Genomic DNA, 26,607 nt, shown 5'->3' on the forward strand with positions numbered 1-26,607 from the left:
GAGCTTGATTCTAAATACCAGAATAATACTGAAATTTAATAATAAATAAATAATTTAAATCTAGTAAAAAATTAAAATATTACCAGGGTTATGTTTTAATCCGAAATATCAGGGTAATAATTTAAATGAAAAGACGACAAGTTGCCTACATATCGTGTTTAATAAAGAGAAATTGAGAATATCGTTGCAGTAGTTAAATGCAAGGAGTACTGCTTAGAGTTTTGTAGAAGGTGACTTTCTATCGCGTACTGAAAAAGGTAACAACAGGAAAAGTGCTTTAAAAAAAGGGGGAAAGGAGAATATTTTAAATTAATCAGTTTAAAAGACGGGAACTGCAAACCGTAATAAAACTCTTAAGTGCTTAAAGTGAAAAATATGTAAAAATCAATCAAGATTAAAATATTTACGTTTAGCGGTATTCTTCTGTTATCGGGACAGTATTGAGCAGGGTTTGGGACTGTGGGTCGCGGGACCTACAGCAGGGGGTCGCTAAAATTTTAGCAGTTTTGATATTTCTTTAACTTATTATAATAATTTTACAATTACCAAATATTTTTACACAGTGTATCTGAAAATAGATTAAGATAAGACAATGCAGACCAAAAAAACAAACAAAAAAAAAAAAAAAAGTTTCGACGCATTTTTTTTTTTTTCTTTTTATAATATAAACGTTTATTTTCCTTGCTTTGCACGTGACGCTGTCATTTCGCCTGTCACTTACTTAAATTTTCATTGTTCTATGTCTTAAAATTAAAAATTAAATTTAATGACCTAAAACTGCAGTAGTATATTACAGTACAAGTGAAAGTATTGACGGTTTCACTCACGTGTGTGTCGGATTTTCGCAATACTTATGGGGTTCCACAAAATTTTCGAAAATATTATGAGATCCTGGGAGATCGCGAAAAAATCTCAGTGATGAAAGGAGGTAGCGACTGAAAAATGTTTAAGAAACCCTGGTATTGAGAAATGTATATATATCTGTACGCGGGTATACATAAACACATACATCCATACATACTTTTATGAATCCGGTCCCGATAACAGAAGAAAACCCGTCTAGCATACAAAGAAAGAGGTTACGATCGGGGGCAAACAGACCACCTGATTGCGTAACTATATTTGTTCTTATACCGCTAACTGAAAAGTAATTTTCAGATGCAGTTGTATTGGGAATTATTGAAATATTCCCCTTGTAGCCTGATTTAAGATTTGTCTTACGGTTTCTACGAATTTGCCTCACTGAAGAAACTTCTAAGTGGATAGGTTCTTCTTTTATTTAAGCATTCATCTCAAAATGGGTGTTTATTACAGACTCTACCTCCAACATAATGATTTTTAAGAGAAAGAAATCCAAAGACTGATTATTTAAAAGAATAACTATCTTCGAAACAAACGAATAGTTAAAATTATTTTGATAATTTTAAAGTGTTTACACAACGCGGTAACTTTCATTTGAGACCCGTTATACATAAACGCGATGATGTATTGAAGAGAAATCAAACGTAATTCTAATGGAAAATACAACATTCTCAGAGTAAAATTTTGCAAAAAAATAGCATGTAACAAATGTTTACTTGATTAATATATCCACCAGAACCAGGTGGTCCCGGTTCGCCCCTGTCTCCTTTCTCTCCTTTAATGGGTTCCCCCGGTTCTCCTTTCTGACCGGGATGTCCTGGTGCTCCTGGACGGCCCTTCAAATTAAGTTTACATTGAATTACATTAAAATTTATGTATTCTAATAATTTCATGACAATGAACATTCTTATGTCTTACCTGTTGTACGACGAATTCTTTCTTTAAAAGCAGATGAAGAAAAAAAAGAGAAAATTTTAGCATCTATGCAATCTTCGTGTTATTTATAAACAAAATAATTTAAAACACTTGAAAATGCACTAAAATTTTGAAGAATAAAGATACTTTAGTGTCCTTAAACTTCTGCTACGTTTGTTTACACGATTTTTGAATTTCTAAATGGAAATTAATTTTGGCATAAATAAATAAAAACAAAAATTTACAAAGAAAAAGAATTCGAGATTAATATAATACATGACTTTTGAATACATAATGTTAAAATGTAGCTCATTTTTAACTGATGCTTAAACAAGAATGTTATTAAAGATTTCAGACATTAGAAATCTTCAGAAAGAAAAGTATGAAACTGCAATTGTAAAGTTGGCTTAAAATAGCTCAGGTATTTATGCTCCTATTTAACGGCAAAATAATTACTATGCATTTTATATGTGTATTAACCTGTATAAAATTTGCTTCGCCTATTTATTTGATGTAATTAATACAAATGGAAGAAAAAAAGTTGAATAGTAATGAAAAGACTCAATATCAAATTTGAAAATAATATGCATTGTAGAGTAACATAGCATTTAAAAACATCGGTGTGTTTTATCATACAGATTATGAAGTATTAAAAATAAATAATTTATGAAAATAATTTTTAGAGTAATACTTCCTCTCGGAATAGCAATAAATAGGTTTAATTGTAGGGGGCGCTTCAAGGGAGTCAAATGTTATGGCAACCCTGCTTGCTTTTTCAGAATACCTTTTGACGGCAATGAGAAAAGCTGCTGATAAAATTTTAATGCCATAGGCATATTTTTCGTACATACAGTTATTTATGTGAAAGTTCTCATCTTAAAGTATTTTTGAAGATAGTATATAGTAATCGGTGCAAACAATGAAATGAACTATGAAGATTCCGTTTCTGAACCCCGAGATTGCTAATTTACCATATAGATATTAAGAAGTTTGAGATCACTGTTCTATTCGTTTTTGTGCTTTTAAATTTTAATAGTCATTTAATTTAATTAAAACTATGTTTTAAATGACAAAATGATAGCTGAATAGTAAATACTGAGCTCAGAGGGCTTTTGATGCCTTAATAATTACTTCTTTAACCAGCTTAGACGCTCTTTATTTACATGCATTGCTTAAATACTTACTGCTCATTTGATTATGATTTCTTTGTAGAAAAACATTTGAATTTCGTTATACAGAAAGTTAAACCAAAAAATTAAAATGAAAAATGTACTCTACCTTACGAAATGTGTCTTTATTCTTAAATTTAAAAAAATGAAATTAATAAAATTTAGGGTTAAAATATTAAAAACCTTATGAATAACACCTATTGCGTTCTACGGGTTCGTGGATTTGGAGTAATTTTTTATGTTCATTTGATATACTTGATAATCCTGATGGTAACACTTGATGATGATCAAAACACAATTTATTCGCCAGTAAGCACTATTACAAAGGACAGTTCCAAAGACAAGTTACAGTCATCGAAAGGCTACGACAAATACGCTGAATCAAGCAAAACACAACCTTCAGGCTATAACGGTAAAGACAGCTTCACGGCAAAGCACTGTCTCTGTAGTAATGTTGCTACACTACTACTCAAGATACTCTACTACACTACTTTCTCCACATACAGGTAGGGTATATATAGTTTTAACCTACTTCCGTGAACATTCCCGAGAAAAACCGCTAAGAATGCGTTCTAGAATGTTGTCGCACAATCTATGGCATATCTCTGATTTTGTCGCCAAATGGGCGATTTTGGGTCAAATCTGTCAACCCTGCTTTTCCTGCAACTTTTTGGCAACCCTAACCCCGCTTTGCGGGGAAGCTATTTCCCCGCACCTAGGCATCTCGTAACACACTTAATTTTGAGTTTAAATCGGAATCGACTTTTTAAAATTTTTATTTCTTGTTTCACTAATATCTTTTGCTTGATTTGTAACAGTTAAGAATTTCATTATTTTATATAAAAAACTTTATTATTAACAAAATATTCAAAGCAATGTTTTAATGTAAATTATTACCAATAAATAAAACATTTTGTAGCATTTCATTAATTAATAGGGAATCTCAAGCTTCTGAGTTTTAAGAACGTAAATAATTTTAAAAATTGGAAAATACGAAACAGCGAATGTGTTTAAAATTTTCAAGCAAATATAGATTTTTAAGTGAAAATCCCACTCATAAAATATTTTATCATATATCTTGGTTATAATACAGACATCATATTTCTAAAACACATTTAATTATATACGAATACACATTTTAAAACTGCTCTTACAGTTTCAAAATTGGTATTTAAAAAAAATTATGGAAATTTCAATCTTGCCTCCTTAAGCGGAAATAGAAGTTTGGCAAACAATGGGTAGATCGTGGTATTATTTACAGTTTTCATTGAAAATATTTTTTAAATGTCATATAATTTACTCTCTTACTTTTTAATAACGCACAACAAAAGTGACATAAAAGTAGAACTCTGAAACGTTAGATTATTTTGTTTGTATAAAATCTTTTTCTATACTTACAGGAAATCCGGGTAAATCACTAATGAGTGCTGGTTCTCCTGGAGGTCCTGGTGGTCCAGGAGGTCCCCTTTTCCCTCTTCTACCTCTCTCTCCTTTCTCTCCTTTTTCTTCCTGAAAGTAGAAGGAAAGGTCATATGATTAAAAAACGTTTATTTGATTCCACAGGTAAGGTAGTGAAACCCATACTCTGTAAATTAACTATTTATAATTTAATGGATATATAAGGGAAATTAAGACTTTTGATTGCGGCATTCATTGCGGTTTGAGATTTCTCGTTTGTACATAAAAGGCATACTTAGCACCCCTACCTATGTTGCGCAATACAGCCTATCACCAAACCCGGGGATTGTTTAAAGCTATCTTTACAAAGCAAATCATGATTTTAAAAATTTCAATTATATAATTTTAAAATTTCAATTATATTTCAATTATATAAGAGTAAACAAACGATAAGCCTGATGAAGTTCACAGTTACACTCGTCTCTATACCTATTGTTTGTAACCTTTTTCGAAATAATGTGATGATCTAAGTTTCAGGGGTCATTGGCAACCTCATATTCGAGCTGCTCTTTTCCAGATTCCTTCACACGACTACATTTCAAACAATGAATAAAGTCTGCTTTATATAGGACTGCTATAACATGTAGATGTGCACCTCGTATTTTGGTTGCAATCGGCCGCACCAAACGTATATAAATATATTTATATATATATATATATATATTCACTCTGTTACCCGGCTCAGTGATCTCAGTTTCTTTACTCTTATATGTTTGTATTATGTTGTTATTATCTTCCGGTTAAAGTTTTTATGCCTTTAGTAAATCTGTATGCAATATTTTTAGAATTATCAACAATTTTAAAGTTGTCTAAGTGCCGCTAAGCCATATGGCGGCCATTGATATTCATATGGCGGCCATTGATGTTTACATTTGAAACAGAGACTAGTGGATTTGTTGCCAATCTAGAGAAACTTAGCTTCGCAACAACAAAGATAACGCATTAATTTATTATTGCCAATTAAATCATGCTTAATTCTTTCTGGAATGTTTTCGAGGAAATAAGTGTTTAAGATTTACTTCGTAATTTTTAATATAGATATTTTGAGTTTTTATGCATTTTTGCCTTCTCGCGAAGTGAGAACTGAATTAATTAAATGAGAAATACTCAATCGTCTGTGAAAAACTGTTTCTTTTTTGTTTTGTTTGCGTAATTTCTTTTATACAACATTCTAGCTTTATTATAGTATTTGAATAGAACATGTGGCAACGATTAGATAATTCTATTCTTTAAATGATATAAATTTTGTGCATTATGAGTTATAATATGAACGAAATATATAAGTTAACTGTTATATAATTAGTAATACTGTTAAGTGAATCTAGCGCCAAATTGTCGCTATGGTAAACAAATACTAGAGTGAATTTTAAAGAATGCATTTATTCTATTGTGGTTTATGCGCTCTCGGCGAAGTAGATTTTATTCAATCCAAAAAGTTTAAATGAAATGCAAGAAAATATGCGTATAATTTAATATTCCGTACAAGGAAGTCATGTGGTGTACACATCAGATTTTTTTAATCTTAAAATTACATTTCATCCTTAGATTCTTTTAACCATGGGCGAATATATTCACCACAGTGCGCTTCAAAAATGCACCATAATGCTATGTGCACTACACTACAATGCTATGTACACTGTAGTCTACACTGGAACTTTATAACAGATGAATGTCGTCAAAACATTGCGTAGTTTTCAAAAAGGCCAACAAAATATATATAAACAAAAGGCCAACAAAATATATATAAACAAAAGGCCAACAAAATATATATAAACAAAAAGCCAACAAAATATCAATATACCCGTACTGCATAGACTTGCAGACTTTAATTTCACACTGAATGATCTATAAGGTACCAGCAGATGTTTTACATTGTTGGTATAAAACTGAGTTTTCTGACTATTAGAATAGGATATTCAATGAACTAATTCCGTTCCATGAGTTCATGTTTTAATTATATTCTGAAACTATGTGATACTTGGATACATCATCCGTTTTTATGGTGGTTTCGACTTTCATTAAACTAACTTTTGAAAGTAAATATTTCATCCTATTTAGACTAAGTTTAAATACATCCTGTTTAAAATTCATATTTAAAGCTTGTAAATCTTGTGAAGTGAAGAATTCATTAAAGGTAGTTGTAATATATTTTTGTACTTATTCTTTTTACGGAAAGAGATCTTCTGTAGGCCGGTAGGCATCATGATAATTTTGGTGGTAATCTGAGTGTTACCGTGACTGTAAATAAGACGGTGACTGATCTGACACATTTTTATTTCACATATATATTTATTAGCTGCTGCCTATAGTATCGATTTAAAGCAGTAGTTGGAATATTAACAGTATAAAAATCATATGCGTTCTGTTTCTGTTAGGTTATTCGATTATGGCAAAGCACACAGAGGCTATCTGCTTAAGAGGAGGTATGCCTTTGTTCGGAGGACGTTCTAAAGAATACAAGTTCGTATTCACATGCCTTTTGTTTCCTTCCTCTATAAGTTCGAGAGTCAATGTAGAAAATATCAAATAAAAATATACAGAACGACTAAACATATTCAAAAGAATATGGTTAAGGAATAAGAGCTTGACTGCAACTAAGCTTAACCAGGCAGGTATTCATTGATAAGTTAACGCCACTTTTGAAGCCTGTCAAATTTTCTGTCCAGGAATAAGGCTTACCAGATTTTCAGCCATTAGTACCTATCAGCTATAGGTTGAAATGAACCACAGTACGTAGATGAGTTTGAAGAAGAATTTAAGAAAGCTCTTCATCCATAGACATTTAAGTAGATTTAGGAGATACTAATAACTCTCTCTGTAAGAAGCGCCAACGTACCGGTTTCTAAATTATTACTAGTTTATAGTAATCATAGTTTAAAGTAAACTTTAAACTATAATTACTATAAACTAGCTTCAAGATGTACTCGAATATATTTCATCTTTGCTTACACTTTCCGTAGAAACACAGCAGAAAATGGATAAAAAAAGATAGCTGAGGAAATCTTACAATAATTAGAGTACCATCCGGAGCGATGTGTGAAATGGGTCCAGGACTTCCAGGTGGTCCAACATCTCCTTTCGGTCCTGCATCTCCTGGTCTTCCATCCAATCCCGGATCACCTTTATCACCCTATTTTACGTGGAAAACGTTCAAAGATGTTAGTAATTCCTATCCATAAATAAAGCTGAAATATAGTTTAAAGTGAAATTTTAAAACTTTATACTAGATTTGTTATTACATTAAATATTATTTTATAGATGTATTTAAATAATGAAGAATTGTTTCACCAACTGAAATAAATTGGTACTGCTCTTAAAAATTCCGTTTCTGCATTGCGTTTTTTGTTAGGTCGAAAAGACTAATTTTTTTTTTTTTCATTTTTTAAAAATAAATTTGTTAGAAAATGGGAACATAATCTGCATTTTTTGTTTTTTATTTACTTTTGCATTCAATTATTTATTCCAGAAATAGCTAATATCTTCCATTATATACTTTGTAGAGACATTAGGATATTTTTTTTGAAGCAGCCAAGATGAAAAATTAACAACGCCTTCGCCAGAAATCGAACCACGGACCTCTGGAATACCGGCCCAGCGTGCAGAACAACTACACCACGAAGGACACCTGGAAAGTGGGAGGAACACCCTATAACTTCATGCGTCATTTTTAATTGTTTTCTCTTTATTATTTCTAAATTGTTTTCATATTCTGTTTAGTAAAGGACCTAATTTTAAAATCACTGATATCAATATTGCTAGAGCTATTTCTGTGGCAAATATACGAATTAATCTTAACTAAAACTAAATTCTACAGATAACTTTATTTTCCTCTTCTCTTGACTTAAATTTTCAGACTCGTTATCACGGTTTTAAATTTTATTTCACCTTCCAACTTAATATACGCATACAACTGCCATGTGTTTAAAACAAAGAAAGGTAAAAAAACTTTTTGGGATGCAATTATTTTTTGCAATTTTTTTCTTTACATTTTATCTATGCATCAGAATCACAACACTCTAAAAAGTAAATAGGAAGATAATGAATAATTAATTAATAATATCACACAATGTTTTATCGAATTTTCGAAAGATAGTTTGATATGAATAAATTACCTTAGGACCCTCAGGGCCTGTAGCTCCTAATTTTCCATCGTTCCCTTTATCGCCTTTATCTCCCTGATTAATTATACACAATAAATGTTTGGATATATTTATACGAATTGAATAAAACAATTTTACATAGAGGCAAAATATATTTTACATATAAACACGTACACATATGCATAACAATATTTAAACTGCAAGCAAGTTAATGAAACACTGGTTAAATCATTTTACAAATCACTGAATAAGGGTCATTTTACTCAGTAACTGTGATTCGTTTAATTAATTCATTTCCGTTTTTTCTAGCAGCAGCACAACAGGAATTCACTGTTGTATAATGTCAATTAAACCAGTTCAATAACCTTCAGAAAATGAAAAACAAAATTCACCAGTTATATAAAAAATTACAACTTAAAATACGAGGAAAACAAAAATCACATCTCAGAAGCATGAAATAACATTTTAGTCACCATTGTCAACGCTATAATAATAGTCGAAACTAAGATGATCTCGCATATATGACGACCTTGTATTTTGAAAGTTTTTATAACCGGACAAAAGCTTACATGTAAGACAATCTACCATTTATAAATCTGACAGAAAATTATTTAAATGGTCATGAAATGAGGAAAATTGAAGTTTCTGATCTACCAAGAGCCTTATAGCTAAAATTAATTAGTGTAGCCTTAAACAATAAAATGATATTTACACGAAAGTTTTTTACTCGAACACAAGATCTTTTTATTTATTTGCAATATTTGTGTTAATAAAATTAATATTCTTTAGAATACCGTGATAAAATTTACAGTACAACAGAAATTATGTATTATATTTGGATTTGAATGATTCATAGCTGAAGAATAGATTAACACCCCTTTTCTAACTGAATCAAAAAGGCATAATTTTACTTCCGCTCAAGATTTATAACCATTTGGAATCCTTACTTGATCTTCAATTATGTCGTTCATATTTTTGTTAATATCTTGTATAACCCAACGTTCTAAAAATTACAAGAGGTATTTGTTGAAAAACACTGTATTGTTCAAAGATACTTACTTTAGAAACGATCATTGTTCTCTCTTCATCACCGAAATCACTTCCAAAAGATCCTTTGCTTATACCGTACAATCCAATAGGGCCAGGTGGACCAGGCGGCCCTCTAGGACCCGGAAGACCTACGCCAGGAGCTCCTCTGTCTCCCTAAGAAAAATATCACTTTTGTTGAGTAAAACAATATTTATTAGTTACGATATTGTTAATACAAGACTAAACAGACATATATCTAAGATCTTAAATAAACCATGTTTACGAGATAATTTTCATATAAATGAAGCTCTATTACATGATAAAATTTATAAAAAGCGTTCAGGAATATAATCGTTAGGTACGTATGACTTACATGAAGTGTTTCTCAAAATTCTAATATTTACTTTAAACGTGAAAATTAATTTCTGTTCCAGCGCCAAAATTTTAGTTAATCAAAAAATATCTGCGAATATCTATGCAAAGTTTCCAGGAAAACAAGTATAAGAAATTAATTTTAACAGTGAATATTCTAATTTGTTTTATGAAAAATCTTTCTCATGACGTCTAAAATATTTTTTCATAATTATTATCTAGCTTTTCTCTATCACAAATTGTACAATCACATCAACACAAAAGAAAAATAAGAACAAAAATTAGCAATAAGGAAAGAAAAAATACATACTCGTTCTTCTTGTTCTATTGACGGCCATAAAAATTTTTAATATTTCTAAAGCTTTAATTATTTTTAGATACAAGTGAGGGTTCTGAAAATTTTATTTTACAATAAAACTTAAATTATAGGCACTTCTACGATAGTTATTTCTTCTCCATATTTTAATACTGTGATTTTGAAAATAATTTTCATCTTATGCTTCATTTTCCGCATCATCTTTTCGAAGGAGTACCATTATGTATTAAGAACACACTAATGGACTTGTTGATGCTTCAGACAGGCATTAACAGAGCTTCCAGTATAGCTGTTTGTTGTCGTCTTATTTCAGACAATCTTGCGCACGCTGTTATTCAAGCAAATTTCCCACGAGGTCTAGGAGCCTATATGCACTATTACCTTTAGGATATAAAACATATCTATAACACCTTCATCTACTGCATTATTTTGACTCTTTGTCTCCGTAAATTGATGCTACATATTGACTCTTCATCATAAAATCGATATCGTCCAATAGCCCTAATAATAAACCAAAGAGATCTTGGGAACAAACAGATCCACATAGAGATCAGCTTTGCCTGAGTTCAAAATCACGTTTTCTCCACAAAGGCAATTTAGTTTTTAATGTTTAGAAGCTGTGGGGATCACAATTATTCGACCTTAAAAATTCAGATATGAGCCCCACCTCTGATAATACAGAAATATTAATTTTTCTTTCAATATAAATTTTGAGCTACTGCGCGGAAGAAGAGACCTAGAGTAGATAGCTAATTTAGAGTTGGACAGTTTACAATAGCCAAACATTAAGTAACGTAATATTTTAAATTATATCATACTTTTTTAATTATTTCTTTGATTATTAGTGAATTTTAAAGATGCAGTCATTAAAATTTTCTTCATTTTGCCAAAACGAATTCCGATTTCATTCTTACTGAAAGTAATTGAAAGTAACTGGACTATTTTTGCCCTAAGATCGAAAGCAGTTTTAAAGAGACATAGAAATGAGTTGCGAACCTTTGCACCTTTGATTCCATCGTGGCCTGGTATGCCAGCCATTCCACGAGGTCCGGAAATGCCGTGTTCTCCTTTAGCTCCTTTAGTCCCAGGCGAACCCTGCAAAAGAAGAAATATGATTACGATAGTTTCACTTTTCTTTATAGACTAAATTCTGGATTATTACTAAGTGGATTATTCATTTTGCTATGTGTTCATGCGCTGCTTGGTTCGGTATTTAGAGCTCTACTCTATTTTGCATGAAACAAACCTTCATACAAAGCACCATTAAACAAAAAGAGTATTTATTTTGGGGAATAGATGAAAAAGTAAGGTACTTTTATTTCTATAGAACAAAAATACAAAGCATACATTTCTCGATAGAATAAAGAAACGTTTTTACTTGTCTAAATAAACAATTGATTTTTGTTCTAATTTAACTAAAATATTTAATTTTAATTTATGTAGACTGTGTAGCTAAAAGCACAATGTTGTTTCTATTGAATTGGTTGTTGTTCAGCTTAATTATCAGCAAACTTTATTTTATTCTCCTTAGAAAGATCAGTAAATGATCCAAGTGACTAGAATTCCGGATATCTGGAGTCCGGATAGAAGACATTCTATTGTATCTATGCATATTTTTGTACTTTTTTTGAAGAAATGTTTAGTTTAAAGGTTTTTGTATTTGCATGCTCATAACTTTTCATTTGATCGAGTGCATCAAGTTAAGCACCTAAATGAATAAAAGACGGTAGCCAACTCTAAACAAAAATAGAATACATGTACTAAGATATCGGAATTCTGTTCGCAAATTAAACATGAAATTGGATAACTGAAACTGAAAATTGGCACAACTTTAAGAAACGAAATCAGTATTAACTCACGAAAATTGCGCTAGTCTCTGCAGCAGCGCTAAAATGAGAAAGGATTTTCTTGCACTTCACTGAAATACTTCGTAATTTTTTAATTGTGATTTATTCTGAATACAATAATAAGACTTCAAGTTTAAAGCCTAAAAAAGCACTTTTTTGGAAAGCTTGAATCGTCAGTGATTCAACAATTGCATCTGCTGCGTTCATAAAAATCTTTTTTGTTTTAATCTTTAACTAATGTTAGTGGAAAAAGCAATGCAATTTTCGAAATGATTCCATGTAGATTTTATAAATGCATCCCATGACTATCTGCAACGAAAAGTTTCAAAATTTATGAAATTTTATTATTTTAGTAAAATCGAACTAAACAACTCACTTAATAGCAATGTTTCCAAACTGCGCTCCCCGAAATATTCAAATAATTTCATAGAAATGCTATTTCGCTCATGTAGTCTTATAACTGGATCATCCATGTGTTGGTTTGGTTTGGTTTATTTGTTTATGGCAAACCACTTGAGGGTTATCTGCTTAAGGGGAGGAAGGCCTTCGTAGAGGACTTGAGTACTTTTTAAGGGAAGCTAACTCGTATACACCTTACACATTATCCATGGGTGAGATAAGGTAGAAAGAACATCTAATGCAAATTGCACAAGCCACGTTTTTTCAAAATCAATATTCATGAGACGCGACGGCAGAGAAAATTGACGACAGAGGAATAATTTAATTTTGGATATCATTAAAAACAGGAATGGCATACGTGCAGTATAAAGATGAATTCCTAAGGTCGATGTAGTACAAAGCAGGTATCATGAAAAAAGTCAGCTTGAAACTGAAAACGAGTCAGTTAATTCGAAAATTTTAAAAGATGTGCAAGAAACGAAAGCTAGTAATTTCACCTTATGGCGATTTATTTATTAAAGGTATGGTTGTTCAAAATATGCGCTTATTGCATTTTTCATAAATTGTTTCTAAATTTAAAATTCATGTTTCTTTTTTTCTTCTTCTTTTTTTTTTTTATTTTTTTTTTTAATAGTTAATTAACCAGACTACATCAACTGGGTGCGGAAGATAGCCAGAGGCTTTGCTTCCTCCATGATGTTTTTACTTTAGTAACCATGACAAAAATATCCGATACACAGAGAGCACCACGAACCAAAAGTATTTGGGAACTACCTTCCTATAACTGTAATTTTGAAACGCTAAATATTTTTTTTTTATTTGCTTTTGGTTTGTTCCTTTCTTCTTTTAACCAAAAATTCCCTCAAAGCAAATGGTACAGAAAAACTACTTCACTTGCATAAGATCGTTCATTTCACATCTAAATCCGCTGCTGCTTTTTCTCTTCCAAATTAGTTGTTTATATACGTTTTTACTAATATTGTGATTCCCTTCCCTAATAACAACATTCTTATGGATTCCTTTTCTTGCCTGAACTCGTTTATTTAATAGTTTTGAAACCTTTTGTGTTTCCCTTTAATTTCTAGAAACTAGGCATTTAAATAAATAACTGTGGGTTTTTTTTAACTGTTAATTCAAATATGCATAACTTCAAGAAACATCAACCAAATTTTTTTTCCTTGGATTAATAAAAATTATATATATATATAAAAAAAAAAAAAAAAAAAAAAAAAAAAAAAAAAAAAAAAAAAAAACAGGATCTAGATGCTGAAGTGAAATTGTAAATTTAAAGTAAATTATTTCGAAAGCCACTTTCGGATTTTTCACTCCTCTGCGTGCATCACCTCAACGTTCATCCATTTTGATAAGGATTAGTCTTCGTGCTGCCATCTAGTATTCATAAGTGTAACCTAAAGGTTAGTTTAGTTTCCTGTGGAAATATTGCGAATCTTACAACAATCTTTAAACACACATGCGTGTCACTAAATTTTAAAAGTGACCAGTAAGCATTTTGCAGTTAGGAAATAAAACTACTTACATGGCACAGAAAATGACTGCATCAATTTCTTTCGAACAGGAAGAAAATGGTATTTCTAAACTGTACGATTTATTTAATATATTTTTTCTTACGTTAAAAATCTGTTCCATTCTCCCATTCTTTCGTTTACGCCACCAGAATATGTTAATAAAAGGAATTTAAAATAAGGTAAGAAACTAAGTTAGAGAAGAAAAATTGAGAACGCCTGTCTTACCTGAAAAACTTTACTACTATTTATATCTGGTCTTGATCAGAATTTCTCCTGGTTGGTAATTTTTAATTTTGGTGTTGAATGTTGAGCCAATTAGCTCGCTAAATCTTACCTATTAAGATACTAGGATAGAGTGAATTGTAAAGAATTTGGATTTCTTGTTGTCTAGCCAGAAACGGAAGTAAATTGGCGTTCTTTTAGTTTTGTATTTCAGGTTGACGCACTTAAAAATTTGAATTGTTGTAATTTCTGTGCAAACGTCTTGCATATGGCAAATCTGAATTTTGGAATGCCTCCCATATAGCAATGAATTACTAATTACTTTTCAGTTATTAAATTAGCTAGATTTTAAATTACAGTAATTTCAAATTTTTTGTTTTAATGATTTCAATGCTAAAAATTGCTTTTATGTTTTTCGATATTCAATTTCAAAGAGATATTAGAGAATTCCAAATTTATGGAGAAAATAAATGCTGTAAATTATAAATACTGCAAAATAAATGTTACTTGTTACAGTGGTTAATTATTCCACCTCGCTGTTAAATTTGTAGATGACCCCATTAAAATATTTATTTATGCAACAAATAAGTAAATTTTGCTCATAAAGGTATAAATTTATTTTTCATTTAACTTAAGGAAGCACAGTGAATATTTCATATTTTTGAATTTTTCCTGTGTAGGAACTATATAAAAAAGTTGGAATTTTTATATAATCTTTTATATTTTTATACAATAGTTTTATGTAGTATAGGATGAACTTTATGCTTATAGAACTCTCATACACACTCTGTTAAAACTTTCTTGATCAAAATTCAGTCTTACTTTAAGAAATCCTTGGAAGCACATTTCTGTATACAAGTTTTACGTAAATGCATGATGAAGACTAAGGTGTTGAATAAAAATACCTTAACGTCAATTCATCACTTTAACTTGACCCTGAACATCTTTATTTCACTCTAAACAGAATTAAAAAAGTAATCTTACTTTTATTGTATCTGTTACTGTAAAATTTTAATTCTTTTACGAACAGCAGTTGTTTTGGCCTGGGTGCCGTTGTTTGATTTAATACAGTCTATTGTCGCAAAAAGTACTATGCTCTTGTGACTTTAGAATCATCTACATGTGAAAGAAATATTATGCACATATTTACATCAACAATATATTACCCTCCTGTAATTAAACTCACTGGTTAATAAACGCAGCCGCTTATTACGTTCAAATTTCCAGGTATCAAAATAAGTACATACTAATCAATAAAAAAGGCATAGTTTATTAAACTCATCTCTCCGCTGCTTATTAAACTCATATTAAACTCCATAATGCATGGATATAATTTAATATAAAAGACTGATTATTCAGTGCCAGAATATCCTACTTGTACCTATCAAAGCTTTTCGTAGTTCATCCATTTAACACACTGTGGACCGTGGCTTTATTGTTTAACGAACTTCTTCAATAAAACGCGTGTGACCGAAATTTTCCTTTCCCCCACTACTTTTACTTGGCATTGTTTTTAAAAGTTCTTTCTCCGTACTGAACTTCAGAAAGACAAAATATATTTAAAGATAACAAAAAGGTCTGTATACTATCTGTTAAGGTTTCAGCGTTCAAAATCTTCTCTTTGAGATACACATATTATGTTCACAAAGATTTTTAAAAAGATTTCATGAAGTATTTGTAAGCATTAACGTACATTATAAATCTTTGAATGGAAAGGAAGTGGTTAACTGTAGATAAGGCAAGGAAAGGAAAGGCAAGGAAAAGCATTTTATGCTTGTAATCATGAAGCGCCACATCAACTAAATAGACAACGGGCAATATTTCTGCTGGCTATAAAAGCAAATTTTGAAATTTGAATAAACCATTTGAAGAAGGATTTTTTTAATATGCTGTGTGCTTAACTCGTAGCATATCGAAATGCCAAGCAAAAATACTTAAGCTTGAAAGAAAAGAATAAATTGTTAAAATATTTCGAATTTCTTGGTAATTACAGCCAGAGGAAAACTACATTTAAAGTGAGAATTTCCCAAACAGCATTGTGCACTTACTTAAAAAAGAATTACAGTTAATGGAGAATTACTAAAAATGAAATATCTCAAGAAAATTAAGAAAGCACAGAAAATAGAGAGACGTTGAAATTGCTTTTCTTGAAAGACTTCCCACAATAAAGCTAAAAAATGTATCTAGAGTTTTTTTCTCTAAATTGATAAATGCATGGAGATAATTTAATATAAACTGACTAAATGGATATCGAGAAAGATAAATCCAGCATTGTTCAACAGTAATTGCGTGGAAAGTGGGAAGAAGGGAATTACCATGAAACTACATAGTAGACTCTTTACCTGAACTGCTAAAAGAATACAAGCCACACGAAATTTATAACACAGCCAAAATTGGACTGCGTTAAAGAACACTACCAGAACGCACATTAATATTTAAAAGGGAAACAGCACTTGGTTTACAAAACTGAAGTAATAAATTACAATTTACGGACAATATGAACTCAACAATCAAGAGTTATTGAGACAAAGCAGTGATGTCTTCTTAATTGTTGAAGTTCGACAGAAGTCCAGAAAATATTTCTATATTTCTTATTACCATAGCAATAAGAACTTATTGACGACAATTAGTATTGTTATTGATTTTCTTTTGAAATGGGACAGAGAACTGAACAATAAAAAATAGCTTTACTAATTAGATAACTTTGCAGCACCACCTTCCATATCTATCTACAAAACTCAAGTATCTCTTCCTGCAAATACAACTTCTAACATTCAGTCTAACCAGTCTAACATTCGGTCAGCACATCGAAGGAGAAGTCGATATCTTGGCCATGCATATTGTAGTCAATGCAGAGGCTTAATCTCATAAGATCATTTAAAAACTCTTTTCGAAAATGGGCTTTTTATGTAGAAGAGGCCTCAGAAGCATTTCAAACTATAGCTAATATTTCAGAAAGCAATGAGGGAAGGTATGAAGATTTATTTTTAGATACGGGTCAGTTCAGAACAATATAAAGAACAACGCATACGAAAATTGACCATGAAAGTTTTAAAAGAACTGCAGAAACAGACAGCGAATATCGAAAACAGGGTTGATATATCATCAACAATCGAATGTAGAAAAGCACTGCAAATGTAAGAAACATTCCTGAATTGAAAAGTGCTGATCACAGCATTTTTGCGAAATTAAGAATACAATTAAAAAAACTGTCGGTGCACAGCAGCACAATACAGCTAGAATAATTGTTTGTAAGAGCTAAAATTTCATCGTAATTATAAAAATATTTTTGTAAAAGATTTTTAAATGAATTTCAAAACTTAGTAAAAAGTTTAATTTTAGTATTAAGTTTTAATCATTATTTGAGTCTTAATTATATTTTACTTTGAAAGTTTAAAACTGACATCATGGTTTGCAATTCACAAATTGTAGTCATTCAACCGCTTAATAATCTCAACTGCATTTCGAATGGAAGCGTTTACAATAAGCGGGGGCAACCGTATCTATTATTATCACTTGAGATAATAAATGTTTAGACAATTTTTTTGAAAAACGGATATATTTGTATATATTCTCTCATATTACTTGACACAGAGAGAATCATACGGTAAATCAAATGTCTTATAAAGTAATATATATATGTTTAAAATTTAAATAACTCTAAAAAAGCAACTCACTTTGTCACCTTTCAGTCCTCGAGGACCTAAATCTCCTTTTTCTCCTTTTTGCCCGGGAAAACCACGTTCTCCTCTATGTCCAGGGATGCCTGGCGATCCAGGTATGCCTGGAGAACCTTGGCGCCCTAGATAGGAAGCAAAAGGCCCATCTCCAGAGTCACTGAGTCTGCCACCTAACTGGAATAATATCCGCAAATGCAACTCACACTGGTCATAGTACAGCATGTAATAATTATTAAAATTGTAACATTAATTTATAAAAGAACGGGGATTATTTGAACAACAAAGAAGATCAAACTGTAATTTAAAATTTTAAATATCAAATCGAAATCAGTTTTCCGAACTGTCCAGTTATCTTTTACAAACCATATGAAAGAAAAACAGTCAAACCATTAAAAGTCAACCATTTAAAAATTCAAACCATATGTGAGAAAGAGAATTTGAGAAGACTTAAAATGAAGCATTTGAGCTGAGGGTACTGATGTTCCTGAAATTAATTTTTATGTATAGTTGCATGCAAAAGATTATATTCCTCAAATTTTAAAAATAAAATTTTTTTTCATATTTTTAGTTTTTAAATATAATTAACTGAGCTCTGATTTTCATAGAAAAGTACAAAGAATAGCAAATACGGCTATTGTCTCAAATTGCCCCTTGCATTACTTGGTGCCAACCTGGAGTATATTTTATATTGCTATCCCAGTATTTGCTTATTCGAACTCAACTATATTCCTACGTGTTCAAACAATAGAATTTCTGCTGTATTCGTTACCCAGAATGACCATACAATTTGAATTGAATGGACGTTACTGTTTTATTGACATACGCCACTCGTCCCGTAATGTTAGTCGAAATTTTAACATGGGAAGCAGTTTCAGAAACATTAAAGTACTCAAGCTTATGCTGCGTGGAGGTACACTGCGGAAAAAAAAAAAAAAAAAAAAAAAAAAAAAAAGGACAGTTCTATATCTCCCGTTCTACTGGGACGATTGACAAAATTCTAAATGCGTTTTTCATGTACCGAAAGCGCTACTTAGGATATATATTATATTTATATATAGCGTCGTTCTAACATGGGTATTTTGATACAAAATCGGACTTTTTCTGAAATAACATACCAATTTTTTTCAATATTTCGATTCTACGACTCAAATTATGCCTAAATATTAAATTTTGTAAAATGTGGTGCGAAATTTACGAAGAACTTCAAAAAAATTATCTTGACGCAATTTTTTCACTTTTCGCCAAGAATAATTCACTTGGCGAGCTTCTTAATATGTGGCAACCAATTTTCCTTTCCCTTCCACTAGCCGAAGCGGAAAAAAAGGCACCTCGTTCCTACCTTTTTACATCTTTTTACATTGTGCATGAGCGGAAAAAAAGCAACGTCATTTCTACTTCCAAATAATTTTAGCAAAGTGACTAAACCTTATTTGATGTTTTATCGCTTTCAACAAATATGCCAAATTTCAAAACGCACCAATATATCAATTGACGTATATCTCCAGAAATTTTCAATAAAAACTGTAATTTTTTGCAGGTATGCTTAGAAATACGTCTACTTTAAGATGATGGTAAACATTTTATAGATTATAATTCAAATTTTTTTTGAAAAATTTATGAAAATTATTTTAAAATAAATCATAAAAAATTGGTGAATTTTATGAGTCATAGAATCGAAATATGGAAAAATAATTGGTATGTTATTTCAGAAAAAGTCCTATTTTGCTTCAATATGCCTATATTAGAGCAATGCTTTATATAAATCTAATACATATCCTAAGTCGCGCTTTCAAAACATGAAAAACGCAAGTTGAATTTCGTTAATCGGCCCAGTAAAACGAGAGACATAAAACTGTCCCCCCCTTTTTTTCCCCGAGTGTACATCACTCTGCTCTTACGCTGCCTTGTTTAAACTGAAAGAAAGGAGTTTTGCTTTCAGTTTAAGCCAAGCAGAATGCTATCCTTGCATTACTGATTTAAATTAAAAGAAAAATTCAACGACTTTATCGTGACAACAAAGTCAGTAATAATTTTATTCATGCTAAAATTTTGGATTTATGAAAATGAATATGACTTTAATTTATTTTATTTACCTCAGCTTGTTCTCAGCTTCGATAATCTGTCTACGAAAAACAACGTATCATCTTAATCTCGAAGTGTTATCTCGAATACCGTCGTCTATCTTAAACGCAACTTTAGTGTACAATGTAGGCTCTTTTGTCTTAACCGTCAGTCAATTATAATGTAAAACATTTTTATAAATAATACTAATCATTCTCGTGAACATTTCACCATAGAAAGAAAAATATGAGTTGGCAACATTTTATCTTGGACGCTGAGTCTGTTCTGGAATATTAGTTTTTGTTCAGTATACTTGCTGGTTTCAGCACGTATTCATTTAATTTTTGTTCTTTTTCTTATCTTTCTTTAATCTAAAGCAGGAAATATTTTTAAAAAAGGTGAAAGTTCAAATGACGTTCATTAAACAGTGTTTATATTCATGACATTGTATAAAATATATAGTGTAAAAAAACAAGGTATTCCTAAAGGCATTTTTATAGTATATATGGGTAGTGAAGTATCAAATTCATTCGCGAAAACTAGGTGGGCGTAATACGCAGCATTATGTATCAAGCTAAAAGTTCTTGTATATCAACATGACGGTAGGTTCTGTGAAAAATTATTTCAGTTTCAGCACTGATCTTAAAACACCTATTGCTTGGTCTCTTCATTTATTGCCACCGTTACTTTACATTTCTCTAAACTGCCACAATTACTATTCATATGGCCTGACAAATGCTGTTACAACAGATATAAGATCTCTCTCCAGAAACATGAAACCATCCACTCAGACTGAAAAATTATCAGTTGTCGAAGTGTGAATGTTTTTGCATTAACTAACCAGTTATCTTACTATTTTGTCTTTATTTTCATTTCTGCTTTTGTTGGTTCCTACCAAGAGGCATATCATTAATGTAATTAAACATAAAACTTTCGAACTCAAGAGAGAGCTTTTGGAAGCTATTGATCACCGTCTCGCTGTTGCTTCTCCCAGCATCTGTATTGCTTATCAAGGCATTAGCTTTGCTAGCTGTAATTACTCCCAGGAATTTGAGGGCCTGAACCAAAGTTTGGAGGCGCACTTTACCTTATAATTTTATTTTAACATTTGTTTCTGAATTTCCTGGGAAGCTGCAGAGGGTGATTTTCTGTTATTTCACAGGTTGAGTAACCGTCAGGCTAATGTTTAAATAAAAAAGGTTCATTTTAAATATTCTGAGTTGAAGTGTCTTTACAAATCCACCATTTAACATTTAGAATAGCAGTGATCTGCATAGGTGCTTCAAGATCTTCAATAAATCTTTAAAGTTTAAATGTTAGATTATCTATCTAATTATAAAATTTAAAAGCAACTTCTTATATCATTTTTGTTTTTAATAACTCTAACTGATGTAATTTATAATTCACCTATTTCATATTATGTATTGCATATTTAACTGATAATAATTATATTTTCATTGCTACTCTAATTAATAAAAGATATTTCTAGTGGTAATTCTTCTTAGAGATATTACATACCTCTGAACAGAATAATCGTTTGCACACTATCTTATAGTGAATTAATATTGTCTAGTAGTAAGAAAAGAATTTGTTTAAATACAGCCGAATTATTAAATTTATGATATGCAGTTTTCGAACAGCTTATGGCTAAGAATTCATATTTTAATATTAGTAATTTATATTATTCTGTAAGACTTCATTTCATTAACCAATTAAAAAAACTGCTATTCTCTGTTTCTCCTTGTTTTAAACTCAGCCTCTTCAGAAGCATGTAAATTTAGTTATTATTTGAGAAACCTCAGAAGATATTGTGATAGAGGAGCAATACTGACAGTGACAGTAATGCCAAGCCGTCTGTTCCCCATACTTTCAGCGCCTGCACGCTTCTTTTTTAGAATCTTAACAAGGATTACTTTAAGAATTTTAAGGTTAGTGACTGAATGATATAGAAGTAGTGATACGTTTTCTTTCATTTACAAAGCACAATACAAAATCTCCATTGGGGGCTTTTAGTTTAAATAGGCATGACATTATCTGAACTTTGCAAATTTAGTACTAATATTAAACTTTTCTTACTAAAACTGTTATTTTAAGGTTCCAGAGGCCCCACTTGTTACCTAATGGATAAAACACTAAACATTTCTACTTAGGTTCAAGCCGCAGAGAACGAGCTAGCTGCGTAAATGCCTTCGTGTTCTCTTAGCTGGAGAGCTCTAGTGTATTTCGCCATATTTAATAAAATTAAGAAACTAACTAGAGGATACAAAGAAGTTCTGAGTTGCAATTATTATTTTAGAATTATTCTGGAAGGTACAGAATTCTATAAATATTTTATTTATAGATTTTTATTTATAGTTTATTTCTTGTTATATTATTTCTATCATTCTGTTGTATGTTCTTTACTATATACTGCTCTTTTAATTCTGATTAACAATTTATGTGTGAAGGATAAATTATAGCAGTCTGTTGTTAATTAAAATAAGAAGTTAGTTAGCAGTTCTAACGCTAATCTTGCCTATTAAAAGAAGCAATACTCTGTTTTGAAATTTGTGTTTTCTTGGACAGTGAGTGATACACGTATATTAATAACTCCTTGCTTGAATACATCCGAAAAAAAGCTGTATTTTAATTATTATAACAAAGAATGTTAGAGTTATCTGCTTTCAAATGAGAAATGCTTTCATAAAGGTCTTTCTAATGCAGAATGGCTCGTAGTCAGGTTATATATGGAAAAATCATGAAAACACATTTGCAGCCAGTCCATTCAAACTCGGATCAAATGAATCACTAGTATTCATAAATTCTATATATTTGGCCACGAGTGAATCTCCCAAAAAATATTTCATACATTTTTAGCAAGGCGTTTTAATGGTTGAAAATATATCTACCTTTAATCGAAATCAATGCAAAACAACAAATGAAAACAAAGAACTGCTTTTTTTTATTGTGTCTTTGAACTCAAAATTTCAATTTTTGGCTTGTTTAAGGAAAACACTTTATAAGAAATTGTGATTGAAGTTGATGTGAATAGTATTAATTTTGATTCAATCTATTGAATGGCTATTTCATAGAAAAATATTTATTACACCAAAAATGTCTGTTGCTATGTGAGTTTGACTTGACGCAGGTGGTCCTGGTGGGCCTGGTAGTCCCCTTGCACCGGGTGCTCCAGGAATTCCATCAAGTCCAGGCTCTCCTTTTGGTCCAATAGGTCCTGGCTCACCTGTTGTTCCAGTTGCGCCCTGTAAGAAGATAACTATTTAATAATATTTCATTAACGTTATACTTTTGTAAATACTCTTCGGTTTCTACAAATAAATGTTCAAACTAAAAAAGAATTATTATAAATTGTTATTTTTGTTATTAAATTTCAGTAGCGTTATTGGAAGCTATTGATCACCGTCTCGCTGTTGCTTCTCCCAGCATCTGTATTGCTCATCTTTGTTCGATCTTAGATATATTTTTTTAAAAATTTGAATTTTGTCAGTGTTTATTAAAATGAAGGAATGCATCTGTCTTTATTTTTTTAAAGTTTGGTGATAAATGCTTTAAGCTAATGGTGAAATTCGGTATTTAAGAAGAGAATATTAAAACATGTAATTAATAAATGAAAATGTTTCAAGATAAAACATGTGATTAATGAATGAAAATGTTTCAAGATAAGCGAAAATAGTCAGATCATGACTTAAACATTTTGACTGAATGCATTTGTTACGTTTTCCGAATGAAAGTTATTCGTTTCGATAACTCTTTTATCACAATTTCAAGTAATGCTAAAATCATCTGTTTTTTTTTTTATTATTATTTTTGAACTTCTTCAAGGATGTTTCCACAAAATGAACTAGTTCACATGAAATTCGAAATTACATTCGCGTCCAAAACAGATCGAATTACCTATATATATAGCTTTCTTGTTTTGGGAAATATTCATATGAGCTAAGAAAGCTCAAATTAGTTCTGAAGAAAGGGTGCAAAAATACTGCTCAGAAGCAGAATAAAATTTCTAGAAGGTCAGAGGCAAATTTGTCGCTTTGAAACAATATACAATGAAAGCCCACCACATAGTTTTCACTACTATAAAAATTTATCAAATATAATTTTATCAACTTAGCAACAGCAGCAACACACTGAAATGCCGATCGCAGTATCTTACTATCAAAAACAGTTTTCTGAAAACTACATTTTCTTGCATGAATTTTTTATTTTTATCTATTCTATTAAGTAATCATTTATTTTTCCTTTTTGTTTTTGTAACATATTTTATTATTAATTTATGTGAATAATCTACTGTACACCCTTAAGTACTGCATAACTTATTATTAAAGCGTTTAAAAGAAAAACGTCACCTTCTTCTCACAGGCATTCATTTTGAATGTAATAATGAATGTAACCTGAATATTTTATTGCACTTTTGTAACTATATAATATGTCACTTATTCTCAAATACAATATAGCACATTATTTACGTTTATCATAAATCAAAATATTTTTTAAACCTACTTAGACATTTACAACAAAAATATTCTTGTAAACTAAATTAATGTAGGTTTTTGTTGACCTCTGATTTTTGACCAAGTTCTGGTTCCTTACTGTAGAGTAAAGTGTGAAATTTTGTACTTAAAACAGCATTACCATATTTTTATGCTTAAGTTTAATTATCGTATTAATCCGAATATAAAGTAATGTTTTCCTCGTAAAATGTTGTTCTTGAAACCATACTTATCTATGCGCGCAATGTAGCATTTAAGAAATATATTTAGATGTATATATCATTTACCTATGAAAATGTAAATTACAACAAATTATATGTAATACTTAATTTTACTCAAGGTTAAGATGCATCTATATAAATATCTTTCTTGTAGGACAGCTTCAAATACGAATTTCATATATGCAAAGCTGTCGTATACCTTAGGCTTCCTATAAAATACTTTGAAAACTCCTGCGTATGAGGTCTTGTTATGTATTTGGGCTAATACGTTGCATATAAGTACTTTTATTTGAACTGATCTTTTCTATCTGAGAAATTTTCTTCCTTAAAACCAACATTATATAAACTTACTTTTTCACCTTTCTGTCCAGGAAAACCTGGTAAGCCCATATCACCTGGTGGTCCAGGCATTCCCTGCGAAAAAATTGCATTATAATTAGCCAACTTCTAGAAATTATAAAACATCATATATTATCATTAATTGAAAATTCCATTACATTTAAAATAGCATTAATGATATATGAAACATATTTTAGAAGTAAATTTGTAATATTAACAAATCATCCATAAAGTATAGTGGATGATATTAACAAATCATTCAAAAAGTGCATATTTTCATTGAATTTTTCTTTAACACTGAACGATTGTTGCTACATAATGTTCGATTCTGTGCGATTTAAAAATCACTTCTATTCGTTTATAAACAGCAGTAAATAACCGAAGAAAGAATTTAATATTTCTGATTCAGAGAATTTGTTACCAGTTATGATATTTATGAAAAAGTCAATAGTATCAAAAAGATAAGACCTCAAAAAAAATATTATCCGCACGCTATACACAGAAGGTTTAGTCAAATCAAAACACTTCGGCCCATGAGCCCGCTTACAGATAATAAAGCAAGTTATATGTCATGCTTACAAAAACGATGTGTCCGATTATAACATGTTCTGAATTAATATAATAAATACATAGAATAACGATTATTAAAGGTGTTAAGTCAACAAGAGGCCCGAGCACGAGCTTCTCTTTCGTCATTTGCACTTCTGCAGCTGAAGAAGAGGATTCTATATTTAAACCTTAAAAAATAGTCCTGCAAATTTATGAATATTACGCTGATTCTTGAAGCCTTAACGTCTCCGTCTACCATGTTATTTAATAGACGACTTACTTGACAACGCATCATACTTAAGACACAACTGCTTAAGACACAACATCATTCAAACATACTTAAGACACAACTGCTTCTGCTTTACCCTAACGTCGCCTACAACTGCTTTGCTCTAACTTTTTACTGCATTACTCTAGGGTTGCTTTTCTTGCGAATGTGAAATAAGTTGCCTGCCAGCGCAGTCATGGAACAGTAGGTTGTAATAAAATTTCTTATAAATATAAAAGAAAACGGGAGAGAAGTTTAGACTTCCAGGATACTTTTTAGCGGGTGAAAAATCTTAAGAGTGTCGCAAATTACTTAAAGACGGCCATACATTAGCAGAAGATGCTCCCAAGTGACATAACTCAAAGCTCACTCCAGTTGTTCCTTTGAAGAGTTAGTGAGCAGACTGAATGTCTTTTGAAAACTCACGAAAACTGTATCACAAACCTACAAAAGAGATATATTGTTCAACTGCAACCATGAAAATTATCATTCATGAAATCCTGCACTGCGGGAAGTTTAATATGCGATGGATGCCAAATTCTTTTCGGCAAGGAAATTCGAAGCAAAGGCACTTATAACTCATTCGCTTATTCAATATTTGGTACTTATCAAAGTTAAATTTAAAAATAATTACACTTTCAGTAAGTGTGATTCGCTAATATCTCATTGAACCAAATGTCAGCACATTTCGTCTCCTATTGCTTGCAGAGGCAGGAGGTATATTGTGATTGAAAGTACATATAATTTCAATCGAGATTCTGCGACTCAGTGTATTCAAACATATA

At 30.8% G+C, this 26,607-nt stretch overlaps 1 protein-coding gene across 1 annotated transcript in view; it reads right to left on the minus strand.

The window, feature by feature from the left end:
- Positions 1-26,607, minus strand: part of LOC118191574 (uncharacterized) — a 208,165-nt gene that overhangs the window by 73,424 nt on the left and 108,134 nt on the right. The window contains exons 7-16 of the mRNA XM_085810669.1: positions 25,018-25,080; positions 23,042-23,197; positions 17,892-18,068; positions 11,217-11,315; positions 9,563-9,706; positions 8,516-8,578; positions 7,411-7,533; positions 4,344-4,454; positions 1,780-1,800; positions 1,578-1,697 (exon numbers count right to left, since the gene is read on the minus strand). Coding sequence (XP_085666795.1) covers positions 1,578-1,697; positions 1,780-1,800; positions 4,344-4,454; positions 7,411-7,533; positions 8,516-8,578; positions 9,563-9,706; positions 11,217-11,315; positions 17,892-18,068; positions 23,042-23,197; positions 25,018-25,080 — 1,077 coding nt within the window. The remainder of the gene's footprint in view (positions 1-1,577; positions 1,698-1,779; positions 1,801-4,343; positions 4,455-7,410; positions 7,534-8,515; positions 8,579-9,562; positions 9,707-11,216; positions 11,316-17,891; positions 18,069-23,041; positions 23,198-25,017; positions 25,081-26,607) is intronic.

Source organism: Stegodyphus dumicola, chromosome 2, assembly GCF_044657685.1.
Source record: "Stegodyphus dumicola isolate Sdum_Otavi_A_Nest chromosome 2, ASM4465768v1".
NCBI lineage: Eukaryota > Metazoa > Arthropoda > Arachnida > Araneae > Eresidae > Stegodyphus > Stegodyphus dumicola.